The sequence below is a fragment of the Varroa jacobsoni genome, unplaced genomic scaffold (assembly GCF_002532875.2).
Source record: "Varroa jacobsoni isolate VJ856 unplaced genomic scaffold, vjacob_1.0 scaffold_735, whole genome shotgun sequence".
NCBI classification, from domain to species: Eukaryota; Metazoa; Arthropoda; class Arachnida; order Mesostigmata; family Varroidae; genus Varroa; species Varroa jacobsoni.
Window position 1 is genome coordinate 4,071 of NW_019213637.1, and position 17,378 is coordinate 21,448.

Sequence of the window (17,378 nt, forward strand, 5' to 3'; positions counted from 1 at the left end):
TTTCGAATGATGTATAGATGTAGATAGTGCATGTGTATTTGTCTTACGTTTTTCCATTTTTGCTCTATGTGCTTACATTTTCCTTATAAACTATTGGCAATACTGCAAGTATTTTATGACTGAAAAATCATATCAATTCAACTAAACGTCGTAACAGGAACCGATTCACTGAACAGACAAATTACATCTAAACTGTTTTGACTAAAAACGGTATACATACGCGCAATTTTTCAATAAACTTTATAAGCCGGTCGAGATGGACCTATAATTTTTCTACTTAGGTATTGCAGAATTCCTCCGAACGCACTTATTTAACTGTATTTCACCAGCTTAGAGGGCAAGCCACACAAACGTAGGTAGGCTGGAAGTTAAATTCTGTTTAGTAATAATAATCATAAGTAAATCTTCACGTTGTTAAAGTCACGTAAGTATGTCGTTTGCCGTGAATACTGTCTTTATTGGGCGTCCAGCTAATGTGCGATATAATCGGTTGATACCCTGCCGTCTGCGTTGTTTGGATGGATTATTGTCACCTCTGCTAACTGAGATTCCGTGATATTATTTGTTTTTGTTTGAAATGCTGTATCTTTAAGGCTGTTAACTGATTGGAAAGAGTCCGTGTAAAATAATACATCATTAAATGTAAGAAAGGTTGCAGTGTAGGCGGTACAAGCACTCTCTATTTATAACGGTTGCGTCCGAAGTCGTTCGGGCAAGTTTATCGTTATCTTCTACTCTAAACAAATTATAGCAAGTGTTAGGGCTGGTCGCTCTGTACAATTTGAGAGCTGAATTTCAGGACGATCGGCGCGTCCTAAGATCAGGCCAAGAAGAAGAAGAAGAATGTTCAGAGTTTACAGTAACGCTGCTCAAACCTAGTCTTTTTTAGACGCATAGCTTCGAGTTCACACTGCCAATAGTAGCTGCTGAAAAGGGTCTGTGTCCTAAATGTCTGCTGCCACTGGAATCCACGAATCGCATCGGCGGTTCCTAGTGACAACAACTGGAAAAACTACAGCATCGAACCCTTCCGAACATTCTTCCTTTAGCTAATCTAGAGAATTTATTGTATTTAGGAAAACATAATACATATATTAATCGCTTAAGTATCATACAATCTATCTAATACAGTCGTATGTATGGGAAGCTTCTAACTGTGCTGAAATGCATGCAAATGACTCTAGGACACAGTGAAGGCGACGCAAATTTCAGACCCAGAAGCGGTCAGACGTTTCTACAGCTTGCACAACAATCACCTGACGGTAGCACGGGTTCGCTTATACTCCTCTTGTTGTGTATACCATGACAATATTAGTTTGTCTAACAAAAGGTCATTTGCATTTAACTAATAAGCATGGACAATAGTTCTCGTTACACATACACTGCATTACTGTTGTTATTTCTAATAACATATGAGTCGTACGCTGTTGTCGTGAAGTTTCTCGGTGGCGATTCTCACATGGTCCACACTTCTCTAATACCTGACGGGAGTGGGGGAGACGAGGTCGGTAATGAAGGAATTCTCATTAAGTCAATCTATGTTACACGTATGGCTACCGTCACTAGTACACCGCGAAGCCCGGACACACCAGCGACTTCCTCAATTGGAAAAAATTAAAGTTTTACTGAGCTCGACTCTACCAATAACCGTGAGAAAAGCAGTGCAATCGATAGTGGTTTTGACTCATTTTGCACGCGCAACAGACTGGTCGGCCAACGCAGTCTTTTCACTGTGCACTGTGTATGTACGCACGCGTAGTGGCAGCAATTGTCGATCTATTGAAGCAGTCAGTACCGTAGATACGCCGCTGTCGTATCCCTCTATGTTGTATTTTCTGCTGCGTAACTGTGTGTATGAATGTGTGCTTAGTTAACAACACACGATTGACTGCTTGCGCGTAAGCAATGCTGCCGCTTACGAAGCAACAGCGATGGCGGCGGCGGTAAGAATGCCAGAAGTCATCGTATTTGCTCGGGGAAGCGAAGCTTGTTCCTGATGTTGCCGCTATAGCGCAGCTGACAGCAACGGACTCAGATTGCCTTGCAGTCGCCATTAAACAACGAGGAAAGAGGGCCACAATGCAATCAGCCTGACCGTCGTTGTCGTTACGTTGCGACCGACGCTGCCTTTCCTCGCCACAGCCGCCGCCGCAAGTCACAACCTACCCGTAGACTCGAGTCTCTCATACAAATATACGCAGAAAGCACAGACAGATAGAAGAATTGTAGTGGTTATGCTGTACGATGTAACGATGCAAGCCAGCCGTCAACGATCGTTGGGGCAGTAACGGCTGTGCATGCCACAACCACGACAGGCAGCATAACTAGGCTCAGACAGGACCTCCGGTATCTTTGCCGAGCTAGCGGATATTCTCGGTTAGACAAGGCCCGAGCTACGGTTATTTGGCTATCGCAGATTTCTCATAGGCGTTTAGCTCGTGCGTCTATGGCCGTTCACTGGCACTTGTCGCGTTGAACTTCTCGTTGAGTAGCCTGCTGCGGAAGGCTTAAAGGAGAACACGTCGACAAGCGCAATCAGCTAGCCAGCACGCAAAGGCTTATGAGGACGAAAAGCGAGGGCTGTCGCGCCACTGCCGGAAGACACTGTTTATCGCACAGCCTGCTGTAGCGGCCGAAATTGCAGCTGCACGGTACCCGTGGCTGTGGTGGTAACAGTATTAACAGACCAAAGGAAGGCACGCAAATATCACGTCCTCGGCCACACGGCGTCGTCTTCGGGTGACGGCGAATCGGCCGCGCAGCTGCTGCTGCGTGCCTGTTTAGGCTGGTAGCAGTTGGGTGCCTATCTACTCTATCTGCAGGCTTAGCTTCGCTATCAAACAAGAATGGGGCTGCGGCCGGCTCCACTCACACTCCAGACTTCTGAGATACGAGTCGAATTGTGTTGCCCTTCTGTGCTAAGCGAAAAGGAATAGCACCGCCAACAGCAGCCATCCGTCTAGAAACCAACCTTTTCTACTTAACCATATTTTTCTTCGCAAGACAAATTCAATTACAAGCTCAACTTATAATGCCCTCTGACCGCCCCGACACCCGAGTATGCACTACCGCATTGTCACAGGATATCGTGCTAAGTAAACGTGAAGCCATAGCACCTATCCAGATAATTTAACCTCGTCATAAAGCTTCCTCCCCGCGTACGTCAGATCATACGCTCGAACCATTCTATCAAAGTTAAGAAACAAGTTAGTGCACGCATTGTTCAACTACGTAGTGACCAACTAACAGATCAGCCGACCTGCTTAGCTAGAGTTTATCCGTTGTGTTCATCGTTCCACTGAGTGTCGTCACTCGTCGCGAAGTTAGTGCGGCTGGCGGCCATCCTTTTGGAAAAATACTCAAATACGCGCTTACGAGCGCACGATAGAGAACACGCTCTTTGTGCTGGATTGGATGTTGAGCATTGTTGAAAGGTGGTAGTTGGTGATCATTGATCTCGACTCTGCTTGAAGCGTCCGGTCGTGCTGGAGGCTTTTACAAATAGAATAGTTCTTGTATTCACGTCCGTACAGGATAATATCTCACGTTAACATGAGGATCGTCGTGCCGTAATGACTGCTCATTTCCAAATTGGTGAGTCAGTCAGCATCCATTTACATGCATTGATGTTGCATGCATAGAACGCATCGATGCTCATCACAAAGCTTTAATACAAAACCACTGCGAATTCAGGAAGACCAGCAAGAACGTCAAGGATAGTAATTAAACGACAGGTTGTATTATTCTGTATATGAGTGAAAGCATCATCCAATGGCATTTTCGTATTTTTTTACTGACACTCATCGAAATTCTAACCGACCCATGGGAAAGAAATAGGCAGCAAGCACCCTCTATGTTCAGGATTAAATGTTGAGGAATTATCCATCGTAGTTCGCCTGCTGCTTATGCCTCTGTTCCTTTCATTGCGACCACCAAATCTCAAACTAAATATCCACCATTCAACTATATCAAAAACGCTAGATGATATTTGTTTGCAGGACGTCAGAAATATTAATGGTTGTTTTATGGACTAGAACATAAAAAAGAGTTGCTGTACTGATTGCCAATCAATGTCTTAGTCTCAGTGATTTCAAATCAGTCTTATTATAGCTATTAAGAGGCCTTACATTGGCCTTTTTTGTGGCAGGCTTAAATAATTTGTGACAGAACATAAAGCTTGGCCCCCAGCTTATATCCTTAGGTATTCTACGATCTACGACTAGAATTACCCCTGACCTATTGAATTTCGTCTGCTGTAGGTGCATTCGACCTTGTAAATAAAAAAAAAATACAGTTTGACACGATCTGAAGACTTTACAGCAATATTTTAGAGCGAGCTTTTTAGACAGGACTAGGAAAGTCCAGATAATATGCATTGGTGTTGCACTCTTGAAGGTGATACACCGTTTCTGAGATCTGACGCATTTTTAAAAAGAAGATTTTATTCGTAACTCCAAGACCACCGTCACTCGTTTTTCATTTAACGGTTCTGCAAAATATTAAATAGGGAAAGTTTGAGTTTTTGGCCTTTCATATCAACCAATGAAAAGAGACTAGCATTTTTAGCAATGATTTTTAAAAGCTTCCAAAAAACCTTTTTATCAGTACCTGAACAAGCGATCCTGTCGCTGTGAAAGTAGAGGGCTGATAAATCACTTAGATTAATGCTTCCGCTCTTAGATACACGTCTCTGTTATAGCTTTTGTATAAAATTGCGTAGATCTCGCTTTTGGAGTAATTTACTTGCCTAATTGCTATGTTATCGGTAACCTTGCATGACTTTTACAAATCATTGCTACGGTTTCAGCATATGGGGAAGATTTTAACGATTGGGTATAGAAGCCGTCAGACTATGTAATCCACTCGTTAGGGAGCACGATAAATATATACTGGTTTGGTTTTACTGCTTGTGCAAGGGCCTTATGCTGCAGTTATGCTTCCAGTTGTGCAACATGCTTCCTATTACTGACGCAACTGCCAACAGGATGTGAAGCGAGGTTAGATGCTGCGTTGTTGTTCCCGCACGGCGGCGGCGAGATAGCATATGCGAGAGGCATACGCCGACGACGTAAACCTTATTACCTGAAATGCTGTTGACTGACTCTCACGCTTTTTCTACTAGGGCCTATTCGGTAATAGTAGTTGTATTGCTAGTAGGAGACTGCGTGTGTATCTGAGCCTGAGAACATTTAAGTAGGCTTCCTCGATGCAAACAACGTCATTAAAAACATCTTTCAGTTCTATTTGTTCCGCACACCAAAATTAAGCAAATTATAATTAACAAACTTTTAAAACGCATAGATCAGATGCTGCCTCCGAGCGCAACAGAACCATAATTGCTTGACGACGACGGTGGCGCCTGAGGCATTGGTCAGTTAAACGTTACTTTGTAGCTAATGGAGAATATGATTATGAGCTCGAGCGATCTCCTTCACAAGAACGTTTCGGGAAGTGAAGCGCTTGTTCAGTAAAAAAAAATTTTCTTACTGCGAAGAGCCAGAGCGTTCGCTAAATTGCAGTTATAAAAAAATTGTACTGCGCAACGTGTAGTTATCCTCTGTTATTGCATAATAAAGTCCTCGATCTGATGCAGCTTTGCATGCCGTTATTGCCATTTGGTGGGCCCAAGAACGACTCTGGAAATAATCACATTCAGGTCGAAGTAAATTTTTTTATCGAAGTTTTTTGAAGCAGAACTGAGAGCCAAAGTAAACGCGTAGATCAGTAGGTTACTATTTTGTAAAACGGACTAAGAAGGGTAACTAAAAACACAAAATGCAATTTTTTTTATGTCAGTGCCTCCAACCGGGTGGCATAAAAATAGGGAAAGTTATTTCGACATAAATTTATGACTTCGTCTCGCGCAAATTTTGCGTCATACAGCGGACATATTACTTGTGGTGCGCTCGACAGGATTTCCTATATCATTGTTAGTTACAGTTCATTCAAAAATAATTCAAAGAGAGGTTTTTTTGTGGTGATACCGAGCATTCGTTAATTTCTGCTAGGACATGAATGGCAGCTTTGCTCGCTTTCTATATTAGTCACTATCCTTCATTATATCAAATGTATTTTACGATTTTAATAAAAAGCAAAAACACAATATTGAAGTTGTGCTTACAATTTAAAAATGCCGTTGAGTAAAATGAGTGTCACTAGGTATACGGAATATTAAGTTTTGATTAGTTGGGTTTCTATATTTTTAGATATCTATGATTATATGGCTGTGCGAGAATCCAATCTTCTATTTTGCTGCCATTTCTGATAAGGGTAAATAAACTGTATCCGATGCTCGAGCTTTGCATAAAATGAATATATCCCTGAGCAATGTCAAAACCAATCGCAGACAATTAAAGACTTACACAACGACTAACACTCGTAGAGCACAGAGTTATCTATATAAATAAACAGTGTACCTAAGTAATGTACATTCGGCTCTTATTATTGGCCGACGTTGATGTCAGTCCCCAGATAATAAGAGCTGATTCATTCGATCGTATCTGTTGTCTGCTTAAGCGGTCACTGTTGCCAGGGGATCAGCGCAAATGTGACGCGAGTTGACCCTGATGCGATCAGACTCTATACTGCGAAAGACTTCGACGATCCTCACTCACGATTCATTGTTCTTGTTGCCAAATCAGATCGGTCTCACTTTCGTCTCGTCACTGGGTTGTTATGATCACTAGTTGTGATCAGACCGTCACACTTAGAACAACAAACAATTAATTGTCTATTTTTCCCGTTTGACCGTGAGGCAATCGAGTAAGTATATAATCGTAATTAGGGAAATAAGGCCTTTGTTGAGATTGTCTTCTTCTGCCAAAGGTGTGGTGTGATCGCAGATTTGGGTTGTCTGTCGATATATTTTCAAAAAATTGAATTTCGTGTGAGTTTTTGTTAGATCGATGATATTCGCTTTGATGTATTTATGCATATCCTGTACGCAATTTTGTAGGACTAAATAAAAAAAAATGTCCATCTATTCATTTAGTTATGCACAGCATAAAACGTTTAACTAATACATTCACTTTGAACCGAGATCAAGAATTTTTAAATCACTTGGAATTACCACTTTGCGAAAAGCATACAGAAATTTTGGTTTAGTTTTTGTCCGCCCTCACAGTGCATCGAACTAAGGATTTGAAAAACCTAAAAGACAAAATTTAGAAGAGTGCAAAGCATACGCTCACGACGAATTTTAACAGCAAAAATAATTGGCAACGCAGTTTCTATAATCTTGAATAAATCATTATTTACTGGGTTGCATGATAGGTTACCTCGTTCGTACCATTTTTACAGTAGCTGGGCATAATTGTGTTACAGAACGATTCAACTAGGCCTTCAATGATATTCTAGGTCCCTTCTATTGTGGAACCTTATTATCATCATTATCGCCATATCTTTTTGTACGTATTTAATTTTATTTAGTACGTATTTAATCGATCGATTGATTGATTGATCGCGATGTGTGTGTGGCGGGAGCGAGTGGTGTCCCGATGCAATGGCGTAAACAAACAGATTTAAAATGATTTTTTTAATTTTTTTTGTTATTTATCCGCAAACGATGCCCTGGAAGCTTTTTTTTTCAATGCTTTCAAACCACGTGCATACATGCATGGCAAACAGAGCAAGTATAACCTCGCATGAAACATGCAGCTAATGGTGCCAACGGTTTACAAGCGATATAAACGTATACTACATTAGAAAATTAGTCAGTGAATCTTTTTGAATAATGCTGAGGCGTGTTGAATCTATTTTTAGCGGGCTTGCGTGTCCTTAGGACGGCAGGTACAGTAGCAACATAATCGCATTCCCCATATAATAATGATATTTACAAAACCGTTCGTCACTTTAGCTATTAGGTGAAGAGGCATGCGGAAAATCGTATAGAACAACAACGACTCTAATTAACCACACCTATACCAATATAATAAGCTCACGATAAGGCTCGGATGGATTGTGCATTGATTCAAAGTTAATAATTGGCTAAGTATTAGTTATATTTTGTAGATCCATTTGTATTGCCATAGGAATACCTTCGGTTGGTATGTTTACGCTGTCTGCCTTTACGTAACAGATCATGAAGTTGACAAAACGTGTTGAGATTTAACGACTTCCTTCCGGCCCTAATTGACAACAAATCGTAAAGAACAACTGTTCCACATTTATTTGGATATATTTATTCTGTTCTCCGAACTGGTACAAAGGTAAAGCTGTCCTCATGCAATGAAGCGTGTACAGGGTGATGAGGTCAGCGAGGGTACCGATGTAGTTCTATATGGTAGCTGAAGCATAATTTTTTCATACCGACACATTTGTGGACGATAATCCTTGTTTTCCGATCTAATAAACCGTGTTTTACGCCGATATCTAGATTCGACCACGCAACTTATACTAAAAACTGGCCCTATACAAACTTACTTACAATGTCATTACAAAGATCGTCCTTACAAAAAAAGCGTTTCTACTGTGCGAATAAGGCAAGCCCCGAGGGATAAGGAAGTTGCGTAGCCACAAGAGCAAACGCGCGCACGCCTTATGGCTTCCCTTATAGCAGTGATGAAATCAAAAGAGACTCCACAGGCAGAGGTAGTGACGAATTCTAAGCAGCAGAGGACCAATCAAGGAAAATTATTTATATAACAACGATATTAATATTAAAAATTAAAAGAAGTATATTTATAGTTCTAAGTCATATAATCAAGGCTGAGTGTTTTGCCGTTGTCTGTATGCGTTTGCCATATACACTAACCTTTACGACGCGAAAAAATATAGAATCCACATAAATCATCATCTGAGCTTAAGACACTGCTTTGTTTTTCTTTCTATTTGTGCTACTAACAACTTTTATTTTTGTTATCGATTTATCATTTAAGTCTTAATCTTGAAATAAAATTACAGATACCATTAGATTGTATGTCTTTTTTCTGTCAATCAGAGGTTTGACCGGGGCGGACGCACTGAACCACACGTCAGCTGTCTGCAGCTGATGGGCCCCGTTAGATCTGCGCAGCAGTTACTAATAAACTTTTTAAACATCGTATTTCAAATAGAAGGCGAAGAGCGATTTGGTATTTATGGTAACGATACCCGGACAGCAAACATCAGAATAGCATAGGATTACACAGGGTGCAGCTCAAAACGCGCTAGCCAATCGCATAAAGTAAATCCCTCACTAATTTTTTACTCTATTCTTTGAATAGCGCGTTAGCAGTTTACGGAAAATTGTTGTACATCTTAATATTTTGTAGGCACTAAATTCTGTTTTCGTTTTTCTGTTGCTATTCGAAAAAATAATATAAAAACCCAGCTTCAGAACTCAAACGTCCCTGCAAAATGTTCATAATATTTTGACGGAACGCAGTTATCTGAAAAAAGCCACTCATATACTATTAGACTTGCTAGCTGCCTGAACTAGACCTTGCGTCAGGGTCCAGGCCTTAAACGTTCAAGGACTCACGGTACCGGTCAAATAGCTTAGCAATAAGGTCCGATCCGCAAAATGCTTTGGTCCTTAACCTTTAAAAAAATTTGCTGGCCGTCTGAAACAATGCTTAGCGGCTGTAAACAACATAACACTCGAAAAATTTTGATTTTCTGAAGTTGCTGGAATGTACTATTAGCTTGTGGTCCAAATTAAGAAGTGCATGTCCAATGAACACGGGGTTAATCCAGGCCTTAGTGGGTGAGAGCAGTGTAGTAGCAGATGAATGCCATAGGACTGAAGTTCGCTCATCCGTGCAATAATATATTGGACTTTAAACTCCTCCTAAAAAATTACGTGCTCTCACAGTTTCGTGCTCCTCGAATAAAATTCAGTTTCTTTGACAATGGTGATAGCTTCTGAAATCAGGTAATGACTCAATCAGACTCTTGGAGATGATGAAGATTCTGTAGCATATTCATAACTGTGCTGTTCTTGTAATCGAAACATAGTAATCCGCCACTTACTTTTTGTGGTGAAACACAATGTCTAATTTGTCCCCTAGTCTGCGTCTGATTATCGCCATGTTTAAGCTTCTGTACACCTTAACTATCTCTCACTAGGTCTAATTTATAATTTTCTCTATGTCCAGATTCATATTCAGTCTCGCAGGGTCATGCCTTGTAATAATGGATCCATGCAACGGTTACACCTTTTTGCGTCTGTTGGATCAAGTAGCGTTAACGGTTCACGTTGCCTATTGAGACTGAGACAAATATAGGTCGCCCCGTTCTTCACATCTGCCCTTTAACGATCATGACGATAACAGCAACAAGAACGATGGAAATGGCGAGATCGTATCATTACACCACTCTTCCATTCTTGGCCTCTCTGAGTTCCTTGCACCTATCTATAACCATCTAGCTATAATATTAGCTGCTTAGCTAACAGATTAGTTCTTATAGCTACAAGCGTTACAAATAACCGAGTTACCAAACCCAAACACTACTGCTGTTCAGTATAAGAGACACGCTAATCCTTCTTTTATACCTTACATTATCTGCTGGGCCCTACTTCAAATAATATCAACCGACTGTCGTCATTGAGGTGGAGTGCCGATCACCGAGGCAAGAGAAAGTACTCGTTAACGTGACAAGCACATAGCGAGGTGGCTTGATTGTGGTGGGAACCCCCACGGCGACCTAAACACTGTCTAGCGGCGCTGCCGCTTCTGTGAATGCGGTCGTACACTATGGCCTCGAGGAAGGGTATATTTCAGCCGTCTCAAGCTTTCTGCTCTTGTCATCTAGCGGTGCTGCCATTACGCTGAAATTCAGTCTGTACTTATCGACCTACGGTCATCTATTAACGCAAACGGCGTGACTCAGGGAGTTGTTATGGCAATTATGACATCAGCCAAAGCTTTCGGAGTCTTTGACCTAAGCACACTACCTGGAACACAACGAAAAGCGTTAAAGATATACCAACTGACTTTGTACGAACACATAGATTATTCTAGTGAATCTCAGTGGTAGTCACGGTACACGAGTCTCCCAAGTCATTCAAAAAAAAAAACAGTGGTCAGATCCAGGCCAAAAAAAGGGGATGTCATTGGGGAAATAATCGGGAGTTATCACAACAGCTCAAAACGCACTTCTTCTGCTAGTCGGCGCGCTTTAGCGAATGGCCTGATCGCTTAAAGCAATATCTGGATTCTCAAGCAAGCATGCCTGCCTCGATCATTCGCACGCAAATCGCGCGCGAAGGATCCTATTGATCTATCCTGAGGGCAATAAACGTTCAAATGACTGACCGGACCACGGTGTAGTTCCAACACTGAAACAATGAACGCTATTAGGGCCTTTCTAGGAAAACAACAACGCCTTTTTTACACTAAATCACGGATGCAATTTGAGCATCTTTTACAGCAAGACAACTTAATAGTATGAGCAATATCAACATTTTTGCCCAGGTTGCGTTACTTTGTTTCTATATATTGGGTTTGTTTTTTAATGACGTCATTAAAATGCTTTTCTTGTAAGCTCTCACCTTGACAGCTTACAGGAAAAGCATTTTTTTTGGAAGCGGTTCTATCGATGCCTGTTGTACTGATTTCAGAGCCTCACGAAGTACGAGAGCCCCTAAGGCGGACTAGCCATTTTTTCCTCTATTAAAATTACATAGACAGGAGCAAAAATAGATAGACAGCAAATAATTATTATGTTTTGTTTATAATTACGCAATGTGTAGTTGAAAAAAAAAAAAAGAGATTTCTAAGCTACCTCTTGCATGCTGCTGCTGCTGCTTATGACACTTATTATTATTAGTTAAAGCATGTTGTAATTCTATTAAAACAAGAGATAATTGCTTACCTGTAATAAAAAAAGACGTAGCTTTTTTTTAAATTCAATTCATCGACTTATTACACAGTCGCAATGTCTTCCTGTTCTTAATAGCCTAATATTTTGATGATCGCGTCATCATCTTTTGTCTTGTTTTGAGTTGTGTTTAGCGTTCATGCGAGTTCAAAGTAATTTTTATACAATATATTATTAAATATAATAGAATATAAAGCAATGCTATTCTGTATGTTAAATGCTAAATGTCCTGTTGTTTTTGTTTTACATAAACTTGACTTTCAGACTGTGGATCGAGCTGAGACGTCTTCTGATACGATGCAGATAGACGCAGTAATAGTCTTGACGCTGTTCGAGAAAGTTCTTGTTCCATTTTGAAGGGGAGGTGGCGAGCTAGTTCAGTCGCGTGCAGACGCGTTAGGAATACGGTGGGCTATCTAAGCTAATTTCAATAGCAGTGCCAGCTTCTAGCAGTTTCCGTCTCTTATTCCAGATAAAAGAGAATCGCAGCCAATAGATTTCGATAATCGCTAAAATGGAGTCCGAAATTAGAGTCAAGGTAAGCGCCAACGATAGGATATGTCAAAAAATTTCTTATATGTTTCTTAAATAAAAACATAGATTTTTCAAAATTGCAGCAATGTATGGACGCGTGTCCGTTCGTTTTTTAATTTATTATTTATTAAATGCAGCTAGAAGCACAGTCTAGGTAATTGGTATATGTATATCTATGTATATTGTTATCAGAACAGTTTTAAGGCAACTCAGATAGCGTGCCAGGGATGTCGTCATTGTCACGCATCGCACACGTGTCACGATCTGCATAGATACACAGCTACTTGAAAGTGAAGAAATATTAGTTTATTATATAAATACTATTATGAGAGTAGTCTACTCCGAAGTATCTGCCGTCTTCTGTTAATGAGAGTTACGCAACACTTTATGTCGTTAATGGTTAAAAAAAACGCTACAACAAAAAGTTTTTAATTTTCATATTTATAGACTTCATAGAATAATAGCTACACATGCGTATATATATATATATATATATATATACATAGGAGAGACATGTGTAATTGGTTTAGTGCATTACGAATAAAATAAAAAAAATGAATGCTTCCTTAGCTGGCACCGATATTTTCTATGCACATTTGGCAAAGAACGTATGCAGGCTTAATAATATTTAAAAAAAAAAAAAAAAAAAAGCATAGTTAACCTATTTTATTAGAGCCTTGTGTATTTAAGTTTAACTCCTTGATTGTCAATACATTAAATTAAAAGGCGTTTACCTGTGTTTGTTAAACACTAGGAAGCTTGTGTTGATCTCCTGAAAATGGCGTGTGCACCACTATGTTTGACTACGTTTTGTTAATGTCGATGGACAAGCTATATTTATTAGAACCTTTTTTATTTGCATGTCTAAATGATACGGGAGGCAATATAATAAGCGTTCGCCTTCCTAGTACTTTTTAATTGCTATATCTGAGATCTCAGAAAATTCAGAAAAACGTTTCGTACTTTTTCGGTGAGATTTGGAGTTATTAAGCCTATTTCACAGAAAATCTCACTTCGTTCTTCCCCATACATTCACTACATGTAAATTTTTAACGTGTAGTATAGCGAATGGCAGTGTTTTTTTTTTTGGGGGGGGTTGGGGGGGGGTGGGGGGGGGGGATCTTCCTATCATATCAGAAACGCTAGTTTCCGCCATCGTGCAGCGCGTACTTAGGGATACCTAGTATTGACCAGGTTTAAAACTGGGCTCAGAGAGACATGCGGTTTTCCTGACGCTGAAAGGGACAAGCTGTTCAAGGCAGCAGCGCTCAACTCAGGTAGCAATATGACCAGAAACGAACCTCACCAAGCTATTTCGGAATAGCTCAAGACTTCACAGCTGAACTGTGATGGCTTTTCTATTCTGGATAGAGGAATCTTATTTGATTACTCTTAAATTACTGCTGGACAACAGATTATTCATTTCCCCTTAATAATTAAATAGCTTTTTCTACTAAAACGAATTGTATACCTTTTTGAATCACCTGCGGAACCACCATGAGGTTTTTACATTGCATTTGATGATATAACTAAATACCATAAAACCTACCTAGGCGTAAATAGGTCTATTTACACAGGACACTACAAACTATATAACAAAAAAAAAAAAAAACGTAGAACTAGTTCAGTTCGCGTCATGTAACAGAGAGATGTCATTAGATAAAGAAACAAAATAATAGATTTACGTAACACCATATACGCCGCACCGCCGCTATTATGATGTAGCTGCAGCATAGATTCAAATAAGTCCCAGCGATAAAATAACAATCATCTTAAAAATCTATTATTTTTCCATCGAATATTGGTAGGATAATTAAAGTCGCCGCTGATCTTTTGAAATATACCTTACAATCAAAAAGGACAAAGAATAAAACCGAATTTCTAGGTATGCAGCATTCTGTCAGGGCCACCATACAAGTTACACTCATCCGTTTACATTTCACTACGTACCTTGACGAAGAATATTATTAGGATTGGTGTATAAAGTGGCACATCAGGCTTTCCTTTAAGTAACAGGCTAATTATATAGTCGAACTGCTTAATGTATCTCCGATACATTGTCGTGTATAGCCCATCTAAGTAGATTATGCTCCTGATTTTGTAAGCAGTAGCAGCGGACTAGAATGGAGAACAGGTGTTGACCTATGCAAACGGCCGTAGTCGTGCGACTATGGGAGTGAAGCAAAATGATTCGACTGTTGTCTCTGTAACGTACTTAATCGTTTTGCGTTGATTTCAATCGAGCCTCTGTGGATCGTCTTTCTGTCGTCACAGCCTTGTACGATCGCGGCCGTTGTTTGCTAGAAACTATCCAGAAAATTAAGTGCACCCGTGGTAGAAGTATTGAATGCTACTATATAAATATCAGGTCACAATTAGTGTAATCTAACGATGCAATGAAGTCTGCCTTAAAGGAAGCTCAACGTAAGAAAGCGATGCAAAAACGGCCGACGGTAAACTGACTGGCGTCGAACAAAAAATATTCAACGAAAAGTCCTTGTGTTATTCTTCCTCACCTTCAAACGATCGACCCACCGCCACGCAACCATGAACCTGACCTTAGATCTTGTACGTCGTTGCTTGAATTATCTGCATCTAACTCAATTTTCCTTAACTAAAGGTAATCTGTTTCTTGTGTTTGCCAGGCGGCTGCATAATGAACGAATCGAATGGTTCGTTTTATTCCCGAAGACGCTTTATTCTCATAGCTTACAAGACACACGTAAAAATACATGGAAATCCTTATGTAGAGTTGAAAATTATTTTTGAAGAAAAGGCCCATAAGCGACCCATTGAACCCGTGTACACTGTCTATCGCATACTCCATCACCACGGTAAAGCGCGCGGACTAACAGTTTCCCATAAATTTCTTCAGCTTTATAGTTTATGCGATCAACAACAATCCTCAGTAGGAAAATGCTTACATATGGCTTGGCTTGGCTTGCCTTAACTTTATGCTAATGCGATCTGCAGGATAACATCTGCTAAAGTCAACAAGGTCTTTCCAGTTTGAGTTGTCGGTGTGGTATGCCGTACTTAAGGCACAGCTTGCCCAATGCTCTACATTTTTGACCCTATTCTCATAGCTCTGTATAACGCTAAAAGTATCTCGTTGGTCCTTCCAAAGGGGTGGTTACCCGTGTCATTAATATGGCGATTAGGTGTAGATCAAATGGATAAGTTCTCATGGGCGATATTTTTACAAAAAAAAAATGCTTATATTACCAGATCACAGGTAGAATAAGAAGTCACATCCAGCCAAGTGTTGCAATTTTTTTAGTACTTGTATAAAGTGTAAAGATACCTGGCGGTGGTAAGTATATAGTACGAGTCAAAACAAAAAAAAGCCTATTTTCAACGGTAGTTATCAATACTAATTGCGAAACGAGTAATTTGACAGCGATAGATTTAGTGGTGTTTGACAGGAGGTGTACGACCCTCTTAGCAGCAAAAGCATAGCAATAATTAGGAACAAGTTTTTTTTTTCGAAATTGTCAAAAGACAAACGTTTGTTCATGACGACAGCAATAGTAGCCAGTTTTCAATCTGAAGAAAACGAATTCGTCCGGCCATGGCGTTATATAAAGAGTTGAAATTTCAGTATTTAGGTTTTTTGTTCTTTACTCCAAAGCAAGTTGGTTCGGCTAAGACGATTACTTCAGTCTTGAAGCAAGGATTCGGTTTAAATTTTTTCTATAAACTTGCCACTTATGCACAGCGCTAGCTTTGCTACATTTTCATTAAAAGAGTAGAAAAAGAGATGCTTTTTATTTTATAGTAAAAGACTGTCTTTCAAGCTTTACGAAATATTGGATTTCAGAAAAAGATCAATTAACGATACGTCGATGATTTTTTCCCTTAATACTGATTATAATAATTTTTCATTTACTTTTTTCAAATGAGGAAATTCCCTTTTTAACTGAGGGCGCATTTGTTTTTCCTATAAGGGGGCGTTATGTTAATTTACTTAATCAGTAAAACGATATATAATGTAATATAACGATATATATCTCAACTATCTTGATGTATGACTTGTATTCTTAAATAAAATGAGTACTTTTTCTGAATGGTGAGAGTAACCGACACGAAAAAACAGTGTAAATACCACAGGGTATGGAGATCATGACACGTGTGCTGGTTCGCCTGCCTGTCCTAACTAAATCGTCCCCTTAGAGTAATGTAATTCGATTAATCTTTAGTAAGCCGCTAAAATTTTTTCGAAAAAATTCCCGCGTCAGATGAAGTTAATAGTTTTTCTGGGAGGAATTTGCTTTTGTTATAAAGAGTGATTTTAATTTGAGATATGCTCGATAACCGCTGATAATGTGTAAAAAGTTTATATCAAAAAGCTATTTGTAATCTCTGAGCTCTACAAACTGGATGTAACATTGGCTTTTTTTTTCAGGGTAATATCCGACTATCCATATGTTTTTCTGTTTAGGCGTAAAAGGTCAATTTTTGTCGAAACAGTTTATGCTTAATAAATTATGAACTAGCTATTTTTTTCAAAAATAAAATATTTCCTTCATGTATAAATATTTCAAAAATATTTCCTCTCGGGAAACAGTATTTTCTCTGATAGGCAACGTAATGCTTATTTGGTTAATTTGTAGAAATTATGTTCACATATCTTTACTGTATGAATGACGTTCATACCTATCCAATCAAATAATGTAAATTTAAACTTTCTCTTTAAGTTACGTCGTATGATTGAGCATAATGTCAATTTGCGATTCGCGATTTGAGCGACGATTTACTCAATAACGGTAGAAAATTTGCAAAACGTTTATATTGGAAAACTGTCTGTTTTTCAAACTTTTCAATTTAGCAATAAAATTGTGACCTTGACCCGAATAGGTCATAGACCATGAAATTTAAACCTTTATATTGACGATTCGGAAGTCAAGCTCAGTTGTCGCTTCAAGGAGCCCAGTACACGCAGCAGTTAAGGGATTAGTCGTGACAAAGTAATGGGATAACCCATCAACAGAACAGGGTAATTGAATAATTACACTATTACCATGAACTACACTACGGTGATG

General features: G+C 39.4%; 1 protein-coding gene across 3 annotated transcripts in view; it reads left to right on the plus strand.

Moving 5' to 3' along the window:
* The window catches only part of LOC111263114 (tropomodulin), a 27,897-nt gene continuing 10,519 nt past the window's right edge, over positions 1 to 17,378 (plus strand). For 2 of the 3 annotated variants that reach the window (XR_002682030.1, XM_022837933.1), the window contains exons 1-2: positions 1 to 3,594; positions 12,067 to 12,340. Coding sequence is in view for 2 of the 3 variants with exons in the window: in XM_022837933.1 (XP_022693668.1) it covers positions 12,317 to 12,340 (24 nt within the window). In the remaining variant the exon portion in view is untranslated. Of the gene's footprint in view, positions 3,595 to 12,066; positions 12,341 to 14,738; positions 14,905 to 17,378 lie in introns of all 3 variants that reach the window. The other variant, XM_022837934.1, reaches the window with a different exon arrangement.